This window comes from Gymnogyps californianus, chromosome 18, assembly GCF_018139145.2.
Source record: "Gymnogyps californianus isolate 813 chromosome 18, ASM1813914v2, whole genome shotgun sequence".
NCBI lineage: Eukaryota > Metazoa > Chordata > Aves > Accipitriformes > Cathartidae > Gymnogyps > Gymnogyps californianus.
The window spans coordinates 2,321,237-2,332,171 of NC_059488.1; the positions used below are offsets into that span (position 1 = coordinate 2,321,237).

At 51.3% G+C, this 10,935-nt stretch overlaps 1 protein-coding gene across 2 annotated transcripts in view; it reads left to right on the forward strand.

Moving 5' to 3' along the window:
• The window catches only part of EHMT1 (euchromatic histone lysine methyltransferase 1), a 62,891-nt gene extending 60,187 nt beyond the window's left edge, over positions 1-2,704 (forward strand). For both annotated transcript variants that reach the window (XM_050907831.1, XM_050907833.1), the window contains 2 exons: positions 1,605-1,780; positions 2,074-2,704. In XM_050907831.1, coding sequence (XP_050763788.1) covers positions 1,605-1,780; positions 2,074-2,257 — 360 coding nt within the window. In that variant the 3' untranslated portion in view covers positions 2,258-2,704. The remainder of the gene's footprint in view (positions 1-1,604; positions 1,781-2,073) is intronic.
• Positions 2,705-10,935: the final 8,231 nt, after the last annotated feature.

Here is a 10,935-nt window from a genome sequence, read left to right on the forward strand (position 1 = left end):
CATGGTGAATCATTCAGCGTGCCAGGTCCTGCAGTCACATCCCATTCCACGTCTGAAAGAGGGCAAACATCAAACAGCCAAAACTTACTGCCATTGCTGGGTTTCCAGGAGGAAGACATAGCACGACAGATGCTGTCTGAGCTTCCACTGGTTAAAGGGATAGTTTTCTTGTCTCTGTACTAGAGAGCTGGAAAAAAACATGCTATTTCTGGGAAAGATGAGGTTGTTTTAGCTGCTGTGATTGCTTTCTGTTCGTGTTAAGCCACCCCTTTCCCACGTGCAGGCCCATCCTCTGCAGTCCTTGCTCACACACTTGGCCCTGCTGCGCTCCGTCGGGGCTGCATGCTGCTGCATCCGTGTGACCCCTGCCTGCCTGCAGGCAAGAAGGGCTTTCTGCGGGCATCCTCCCTTCTAAGAAACCCCAGTGCCTTCCCACTCTTGAGAAGGAAACTCATCTTACCCCAGAGCAGGTTCATGGTTTCTCCTCTTCCTCTCTGGTTGCCACCGTGCGACTCTTAGTTCCCGATACCCTCATAGCAAGGTGGGAAGCAGTTTGCTTTGGGACTTCTCCTCCTCAGCAGCTTCACAGTGAGGACACTGCCTGTGTTGGTCAAGGCAGCAGGCTCCTTTCTTGAGAAGCACATCTTGATTTGCATGGTGGAGAGCTCAGATCTTTCCAGACGGTCGCTAGATGTGGTAGCAGGTGATGTTGTCCTCACCAACCATGGCATTTCCATGGATGGAAGTGAGGGGGTGATGGGAATTAATTATAATTGAAACTAGAGCTGGTACCACTGTGTGTGATATGGGACCATGTGGGGTGACGCCTCCTCGAGTCGTTGGGACATCTTCCCTGGGCTCCCGCACCAGTCGGGCGGTGTGATCTGGCACAGCGCATCCATTAACGATTGCAAGGTGCTTGCCCAAAAGGGAGTTTGAGCACCGCTAATGGATCCTTTTGCTTTTGGCCTCTTTGCAACTGAAATTAGCTTCTGTAATTAAAGTCTCTGCTTTGCACAGTCATTCTCTGCTGGAATAAAAAAGCCCTGAGGGGGGTTCTTTTATTTTCAAGGAAAACAAAATATTACTGCTCTCTGGAAAGGGAATTTCTGTGTTCTGACTTTCACTTTTATCTGCAAAACCCTGTGTTTTCTTGAGGCTCTGGCTTGTGTTTCCTAGCTGTCATGTTCAATTAGAGGACAGAACAGATGCCTGTTCCCTCTCCGGTGACTTTTACCCATAAGGTGTCTGTCTGCACCAAACATCAATCCCACTACGCCAGACTGGTGCTTTAGCAGAGCGGGGCTGGGGAGAGCTGATGTGCCAGCCAGTGTCAGGGGCATTTTAAAAGGTCTTTGGGCTTGTGGGGGCAGAGTGCCGTGCAGAAAACTGTATTTTCAGGGTACTGTTGAATATAAAAGTGCGTGTGTTTAGTCCTTTTGAACCCACACTGGGTGTCCTGCCCTGGTTGTTGTTGTTCTTGAAGATCTCCAGAGTATTAGTGGAACGACCAATAGTTTGGTCATTTGTTTTATTTAAATAAGTTGCAGTGATAATGCTAAACCCAACCTCATCTCATGAAAGATGCAACGTTTCTCCTCTAGGATGGAGAGGTGTACTGCATAGATGCCCGTTTCTATGGCAACATCAGCCGCTTTATAAACCACCTCTGTGAGCCAAACCTCATCCCGGTGCGAGTCTTCATGTCGCATCAGGACCTCCGCTTTCCCAGGATCGCCTTCTTCAGCACGAGGCATATAGAAGCCGGAGAAGAAATCGGGTAGGTGCTGTCCCCGGGGCTGCCACCGCCTCGCTCGGGGAAGGATGGACTGCAGAGGGACGAAAGCTCTGCTGCTCCTGAGCTGGTTCACTCCATCCCTTTGCTCCCTGGGCCGTGTCCCCAGGGTCCCCGGGGATCCCGCAAGCGCGCTCCATCCCCTGAAGCTTTGCAAAAACCCCAATTGTGGCAGCACCGAGGATTGCCGACCCCGGCGTCTTGCGCCGATGCACGGTCCCTTTTGCTCCTGCGTGCCGCTGCTTTGCAGTGACCCCGTCTCTGTCTCTCTCTTGCAGCTTTGACTACGGAGACAGGTTCTGGGACATCAAAGGCAAATACTTCAGCTGTCAGTGCGGTTCACCCAAGTGCAAACACTCGAGCTCAGCGCTGGCCCAGCGGCAGGCGAGCACCTCGTCCCAGGACACGCAGGAAAACGGGCTCCCCGACACCAGCTCTGCCACGGCAGCCGGCCCCTTTTGAGGCTCCGCTCCCCAGAGACTGACTTGTTTTAATCCTATAGATTCACATACTGTCTGAATTTCCATTTAAAGAGAAAAAAAAACCCGAAAAAAAAAAAAAACAAAACCCGCTCAAGGAAAGCCAAGGGTTCGTGACACTTAGGGCTGTGCCACCGACTGTTACTTGAGGAATAAGTAAAAGCAAATCCCGCCTCCGTGGTGTTGTTCTCCCCTCCCTGGTCCTGGAAAGCTGCTGGTTTTCACAGTTGCGTGTGGACGGGTGGCTGTTGCGTCTTTTTTTCCATGCGAGCTGTCCTGGCCTCGGTCTCTTAATGTGCTAAGTGTTGTCAGAGTCAAGGGAGAGCCGCCCGTCCTCCGACTATTGTTAATTGAATGGATCGCTCATGCCAAGTCATCTCCAGTTCACTTGTAATAAACTTTGAATACTTGATGGGACTTTCTTTCTAAAAGCCGGGGGGAGCGGGGAGGGGGAGGGAGGTGCTGGCGTTTGGGTTTGCTTGGCACAGCCCCGGGGCAGGTTCTGCTGGTTGGTTTTTGTTGGTTTGTTTGGTTTTTTGGTTGTTTTTTTGTTTTGTTTTTTTTTTTTTAAATCATGAATTTCTCCCACATCTCGCAGGACGTTGCGGTGGGGGCTTTCCGTAGGAGCCAGAGGGCATTTCTAACAAATACCCTCCTTGTTACCAAATCCACCGGCTTTTTTTTCTCTTCCGATGAGAAGAAACCCACAGTCCTTACAATCCCTTTGGTCCGCGGCTCTCTCCTGAGCCGACCAGAGATGCTTCCCCTAAGACCCCGCTCCCTCCCGGGCTTCCTCCGTTACAAACCAGCTCTCATCTGCGCCGCTCGGCCGTGTTACTGTCTCAGTGTTCGGTTCATCCGTGGAAGGATTTCCCTCACCCCGTCGCATTAGCGGTTTTAGAGAGAGAAGGTTGAAGGGGATTGTACAAGACACTAACTTCTTAAGAAAATCAGTTTTTCTTTTTTTAAAAATAAAGTGAATGATATATATATTATAGAGAACCTCGACTCGCGTCCACCGGCTGGGGCGAACAGCAGACAGGACATGTCACGGCGAGAAGATCCCAGATGCCACCAGCTCGTCTGTTCCCATCACTTTTCTCAACGCTGGGCACCTTCGATTAATTTTTAAGCCACACGCTATGAGGTTTCAATAAACTGATTTATTTTTTACCATTACCGAAACATTGGGGACTAGCATTAAAAAGAAAAAAAAAAAAACCACAAAAAAACACAAAAAAACAAAACGACAACAAAAAGAAACCACAAAACAAAACGGTGCTGATTCTGGTGTGATTTTTGCTCACCACGTGAATATAAACTATCAATTGTATAAAAAGAACAAAGTGATTTTAGTATAAAAATGCAGGAAAAAAACAAAACTTTTTTTAAATTGTTAGTATTGTAGTGTGAATAAATTTGCCATCACCTTTTGTGTGGTGGCTGGGCAGGTCATTATCTTAATTTTTTTTTTTTTTGCATATATCTTTAAATACTGTAATTAGTGCAGTAACAGTTTTTTTGTTCATCTCTTCTAGAACATTCATAATGCCGTCATGTTTATTATTATTATTTTTTTTCTGTTAATGTTTTTGACAGTTTTAAAGGAGCAGTCTTTTGGCTCTGATCATTTTCTTGTTCTGTTTTCAATGAAATCAATAAAAAAAGAAAAAAAAAAAAAAAAAAGAAGTGCTTTAAAAGGAGTTTGGCCTTTTCGTCTGCCTGCGGCGATGCCGCCGGGCTGGTGGGGATGGCACCATGCGGGACTGGGGCGGAGGGGCTGGTGCTGGCACCTCCAGCCGGGGGTGAGCGTCTCATCCTTGGGCTTGAAAGGAAAACGAAGAAAGCAAAAAACCAAACCCTGCGTACTTTCAAGCAAGGAAAAAGAAGCCTTGACTGTTTGGTTTTTGTTCTGGGGGGGGGTTGGGGTTGGTTTTTTACATTTTGTATGATCCTTCGGTCTTAAAGTCATCCTATTTGGGAGCGTGGACACTGGCTGCGGGGTGGGCAGTGCTGGTACCCACCGCCGTGCAGAGCTCAGTGCGGGCTGTGAGGGACCCACGCTGCCTCCCCGTCGCCTGCATGGAGGCAATTAAATAAAATAAATAAAAAAGGCCAAGGAAAGGGGTGAGGGGGAGAATCTCCTACTTGCGAGCAAACCCCGGGGACGTTTCCTATCATGGGAGGAGGCGGCGGGGAGGAACTGCAGGGCTCTGCGGGTTTTTGCCTGGGCCAGCAGCACTGACCGGGGCAGGGGCTGGGTTTGGGGGCTGCTGCGGGGTGCGAGTCCCAGGGGAGCGGTGCCTGGGGGTCCCCCCGCACCCTGGAGGGTCCCCCCCACCCTGGGGGGTCCCCCCGAGCCCCAGGGTGCAGGTGTGGGTGGGGGCTGCCGAAGCTGCGTGACTAAGCACAGCCACCCCGCGTCCTCGCCGTCAACCTGCGTCGGGAAAATAAGCAACTCTCTGAGTCACTGCCAGTCGATAGCTCATAAAAATATTCATAAACGGTAGGAAAAGCCCGGCCCGATGCCAGCCGGGGATGGGAGGAGCGGGGAGGGCTTCGGCCACAGCCTCGCACGCTCGCCCACCTCTCACCCAGCTGGCAGGAGCCTTCGTCACCCGCAGAGCCCCGGAGATGTCCTCATCATCCTCACAAGTCGGGCAGCTTGAGGGCAGTTGGTCAAGAAAATACGATGTCTTTAGCTTGGGTTTGTTTGATGAGAAATGATGGGGTTTGCCGCTGGAATTGCAAAGGGTGCCGTTAGGAATAGCCAGAGCTGTCGGGGAAAGTGAGCAGGACCCTTGAAGACGTCCACGTGCTCTCGCATGTCGAGACCATGTAACTACAGGCTAATGCTAATTATAATAATACATTCCAATATTGTATAATTAAACATTATAATGAAAATAATATGCTTTAATTGAAGGTGAGAAGTGGAAAACCCCCAGAGAAGTCTAATCTCTGAACATAACTTTCCTGAAATCAGTTATTTTCCTGGGGTCGAGGTGGGAAACACACGTGGTTTTGGCGGTGCGTGGGGTCACACGGTGCTGGTCCTGGGTGCAGGGAGGATTTGCACCCAGTGGAGATGGGTGGCGGTTGAACACTGCCGGCTTGCACGTAGTCACAGGTAACCCCCAGCACTGTTGGGTGATGCCTTTGCTTTTCTGTGCAAATAACTGCAAATTCAATATATGCATTTAATGCCTCACCACATTTCCCCAGGTGAGGATGAGCCGGAGAAGGGCTGTCCGTTTTAACAGGCATTTCTGCAACGCCAGCGGGCCCCGGCTCGGCGGCTGCTCCAGCGACGGGGGAGGCGAAAGGGCCGTTGCTGCCCCGCGCTCTCCCGAAACAGCCGGCGCAGAGCCGGGGGCTCTGGGGTCGGGGTACGCAGGCAAAGCCTCCTCGGCCGCTCTGCTGACCCTGCTCGACTGGGGGCAGCGGCTTGTTGAGATGTTTCAATTCAAGGGATGCAACAATTTGAATGTTAATATTTTCCCTGAAGCTAAGCTGCTCTGTCGCTAATTGATGGCTCCTTATGAACCGCTGGTGCCAAGCCTTCGCCCTGCACACCCCAGGCTGCCTGAGGAGGTTTCTGTAGCTCTGATTTTGCTTTTGTTAGAGAGAAAGATTTCTTTTCTTTTAATGCAGCGAGAGCATCTGCTCCGGGCTTTGCTCTTGAGCAGCCAGTCCTCACTTTGCTCGTGGCAGTTACCAGCACGGGAGGATTTCTTTTCCTTTTCAGCTGCCGCCAAGCGAGACGTGAGGCCTCGCAGCCGCCCTGCACGGGGCCGGGAGCCTCTTCTCAGCTCCACTGAAGATGCAAAGAAACCTTCAATCATTCATTGGCCTTTTCCTGGGGATTTTGGCACTTGGCACGCGATGCTTTGGGACGTCCCCATGGTCACGCAGCCGTCCCGAGGAGCGGGACTGGGGCTGGATTCTGGATTTGGGTGCTGAGCTCAGGTGGGGTGTGGGGCTGAGCTGTGGGGGGATCTTGTGCATCCTGCAGCATCCCACCCTCACCCATGTGGCTAGGAGGAGGGTAACAGGGCAAACCCCCTGATTTCACAGAGCTAGAGGAGATGCCACTCTCCTTCCATGTGTGGGACATCCCTGCTCCCCTTCTTCTTCCCACTGGGCCTCCCCTAGTGAAGCTTGGGGACCCCCAGGCCAATGTGGGGGTGTGCAGTGGGTCTGCACCGAGCTGGGTCCTGTGCACAGTGCTGGCTCTGCAGAACAGGGTGCGACGGCCCTTTTTGGGGTGCTGCACCGCATTCACAACTCAGGGCACGTGGGGGGGATTTGCTAATTCACTACAGGAGCAGGGCTGGGCAATTCGGGGTGCCTTGTCGGGGGGCCAGGCTGTGATGCTGAGCCGGGCTCCTTCATGCACACCTCTCTCCTGCACCCCGCTCCTGGTGGGCATCAGCCCCCCCATAGCTATAGGGGAGCATCGTACAGGGGCTGGTCACCTGCTCCGGGGCCAGCCGATGAGATGTGGATGGATCAAATCCAGCTGCATGGGATCACACGGCATTTCCCCGTGCAAACCCTCTGTGCACCGAGCAGGTCGTGGAGCTGGTGAGCTCATGCTGGCTCGTCTCTCCAGGGGCTGCTGGACGTGGCGGGGTGTTAGAAAGGCACCCGAAAGGCAGCGTCCATCGCCCTGCAGCTGAACTGGTTCAGCGAAGCCGTAAAATACTGGAGCTGATCCGGCCTCTCCTCTTTATAGACTCCGTCTCTCCCTTCATCCCGCAGCGCTGACATCCCTCGCTGAGGAAATGTGAGCGAGGGCGATGGTTATCCTGCAGCCTGGGAGCGGCAGGTAAGAGTTATAAAATCTCTGTAAATGTATGATTTCACCCCACATCTCATTCCTGAGCCTTTGCCAGAGCTGGAAGAAATATTAGTGTATCTCGCCGATAGCACAGAATATTCCCTTGTCTGCCGAAAGAGCTCCCTTATCGCCCTTTTAATTTCCTTTCTAGCACTACAGGGCAGGATGAAAAGCCACGGGCGCTATCGCTGTTGGCAGGGAAAGGTCTTGATGTCCTGGCTGCTGGCTATGAGAGCTTCGCATCAGGCTGAGGTTCAAGCTGAAAGTGTGCAGACAGGATGGCAGCGATGAAGCAGGGGAGGGGAGAGGTGGTGATGCCGGGGGAGGTCGGGCTCAGCCCCCTGTCCCTTCCCCAGGCAATAGCACTAATGGACTAAATGCCCAGAAAAACCAAACATTGCTTAACGCTGCCTGCGAGCAGAGGTGCGATGCTGCCGTTTTAATTAGGAGGGGGAGGTTGAACAGGGTCAGCCCTGCACCCAAGTTTTCCTGCTCGACTCTGCCTTTTAATTTCTGTTTAACCAATGCCAGAGTCATTAAAGAGGACTCGGCCCCTGACGACTGCGTTAAGCAACTGCTGGGGCTCCCATGTTGCTGGTGGCACTGGGTGGAAGACACGGGGGGACGGCGTCTTGCTGGATGTACCTGCGTGCCGTGGAAGGTGGCAGCGCCCGTCAGCCCGGCTGAGGAACGGCAGCGTGGTGCCAAGAGAAACCAAAGCCCCCGGCCCCGTGCCAAGGAGCACGCGGTGCAATCTGCTGCTCCTGCGCAGGATGCGGCTCACCCTGCCGAGACCCGGCCCCAGCTACCGAGGGCTTCGTACCCAGCCTGGTGAGCCTTGCTTCTCCCGGAGCCCGGGCAGAGCCAAACCCTTGGGTTACCTCTGCTCTTACCGCACCATTAAAGGGACCTCAGCAGCCCTTGCAGCAAGGAAATGCTCCCGTGCCCGGAAAGTTTGTATTTATAACGAATAAATGCTTCCCAGCCCCTCTGGGATGGGTGGGGAAGTGGAAGGAAGGAAACTCAGGCAATGGGAGTGTCTGGACCACGTTACACCCTGACCAGATGTGCTCAGCACTAGCAAAGGTGGCCGAAACAATTGGGGTTTGTTAAGCAGCTCTTCGCCATCCTTTCTCTTGGCAGCCTGAAAGGTTTGCAGGTACCGAAGATGAACCTTGCCCTTGCCCTTGCCCTTGCCCTTGCCCTTGCCCCCTTCCTAGACCTGCTGGGACCAGGGGGTTTATGCCCCAGGGCTGCCAATGCTCTTGTTAAGCCATCACAGCCTGATGTTTGGCTGGGATTAAATCCATCGTTACAGCAAACTTCCCCAGCTGACCCGGTAGGAGCAGGGCATCGGTACAGCAAGCCAAGACTTTGTTTAAATACTTGGAGCTCTGCTGTCTAACAAGAATGACAAGAGATTACATTAGGAAAAGGGCTGGCTATTTTAAGAGGGATCCATTTGCCAACTTTCCTGGCTGCAGGAGTCTTTAATACTGCTGCAGGAATAGAAAGCGTTGGACACATATGGATCCTACGCGCCCAGTTAACCACTGAGGGTGGGTTTGCAAAAGGCAGAAAATGCCTCTAAGCCCGGGGCAGAGCCAAGCGCGTTTTGGGCTGAGTTGATTTTAAGGAGGTGGCTGGGGAGCGGGGCAGGGACAGGGAGCTGCGGGGCCATCAAAGGATCTACAGCTGCGTTTTGCATCTGGGATGGTTTGTCTTCCCCAAGGGAAGGGGGGAAAGGGTAAGCGTTACCAGCTGATCCTCTGCACAGAATAATTAATTCCCACCCCAGGCTGCTGCCGCCCTCCCGGGGATGCTTTAAAACACCAGTGCTGGGGAGCTGTGTGCTGGTGCCTGACCTGGGCTCTGCTGTATGAACACAGGGTCAGTGGGATGCTCTGTAGCTAAATAAGCTGGGGCAGAGGTAAGATGAGGATTTGTGGTGTTGATAAGGTGGAAAAGATAAAGATTTTTGGGCTGGAAGTCCTTTCTGCTGGGGGGTTGCTTACTGTGTTGTGCTAATTCCTTGAGAGCCTGGGAAGGTGGGTGCCTGGAGCCCACCGTGTCGAGGATGTAAAGCACCTGATTATTGAGCGCTTCCCCTGTCCTCTGAAGGAGCCTCCATCTGTGTTTTCAGAGCAAAGTTGGTTTAAATGGGGATGTATTTGTCTGTGATGTATAATAAGCTTAAAAAAAAAAATCAGCAATCCTTGTTTGAAAAGCAGAATAACATGCAAGAAATCATTGAGGTTTTTTCCTTCTTTCAGAAAATATAGTGGCAATGAAATAGCGGTGATGGGTAAATAATAAAAGCCTTCTGTGTGGCTCACTTGTAGTAGATAAAGTATAAAGCCCCACTGATGCAGGGCTCAGGGTGGGCAGAAAATATTCCACCTGAGCAACAGCAATTAGTGCACTTGGCTTTGTCTTTGTTGTGTGCTGTAAATATAATTCTGAACAGCAAATAAGCAGATAAGCTTTACCCAGACATAATAAAATGAATATCCTTTTCTTCTGCCTCTGCTGGAAAGAGAATTTCTCTCTAGTTGTGCAGCTGTTGGAGGAAAATAGCTGGAATAAATTGCTCAGGAATTTGTGAACAGCAAACATGGCCTGCAGCATTAGCAAAATGACTGTATAAATGAGTAAAAAAGGGATGTTCATGATATAAATGAGAATATTCTCCCCAATCCTTTGACACAGGCTTGAGTTGGAAGAAGTTCAGGAACTTTTGTGGCATGAAAGCATTTTGTTTTGCTGATGACCGTCTGCGTTTTCCCTCCTGCTGTGGCAGGGAGCTGCTTTTCTGCCCACGGTGCAAATCTCCCGGCGCAGCCGCAGCTCTTCTGGGGAGAGTGGGTTGCGTTAGGTACCCGACGGGATGCTGGAGCTGTAGACCTCGGGGTGGAGAAAGAGCAGGAGTTGATGACTCAGTGGGCAGATACGTGATGCTCAGCATTAGCACCCAACGTGTGCGCAGGGACTAGAGCGGGGAAGTGCCAAGCTGTTGGTTGTTAAATGGGAGGAAAAAATGGGTTCAGGCAACTTTGTGCTGATGCACTTTGCCTAAGCTATTTCTGCATTTCATTTGGGTATAAATCCTCTTCTTGAACTCAAATGTTGCTAAATTGCTCATCTATGAGACATGAACGTGCCCTGCTCTGCCCCAGGGCTGGCTGCATTTGGTGGTGGATGAGCAATCCCCCGCCTTGCCTCTTACTCACCCCATACAAAGGCTTTGTATGTTTTAAGGAGTTTGCACATTTTAAGTAGTGGCATGGATCCTCCTACCCATCCCTCTACGCAGTGCATCTTCTCAGTAGCTGGAAGATGTCTCTTTGCCTCACTTTCCCATCAGTAAAATGGGAATGAAACTTCCCACTGGATTGTGTGGTCCTTTGTGCTCCTGACTTGCCTATGGGCATTTGAAAACTTCACCCCAAGTCATTAACAGCTACTGAGGGTGCTGCTGTGCTGGGTCCTGTACGTGCCTGTGAGAGGAGACCCTCCTGCTCTCATATGAAGACAAATAGAACAGAAAGGCAGGGATCTGGGGCCAAACTTGCAAAGACGTTGGGGGAGATAAAGAAAGAGTCTGGTAAAATACTGGTTTTTAAGAGGACCAAGCTTCTTCTGTAAAACTAGCCTGGAAAACATACTTGATTGTTTGGCCAGATATATATTTTTAGTTAATTTTTTTTTTTGCTGTGGAAGTACTATTGCAAACTTCATTCACCTATTGCAGGGAAGAGAAAAGAATACCAAATGACCTGCAAACTTTCCATCCTTGTCTCTCCATGCAATGTGTCTGC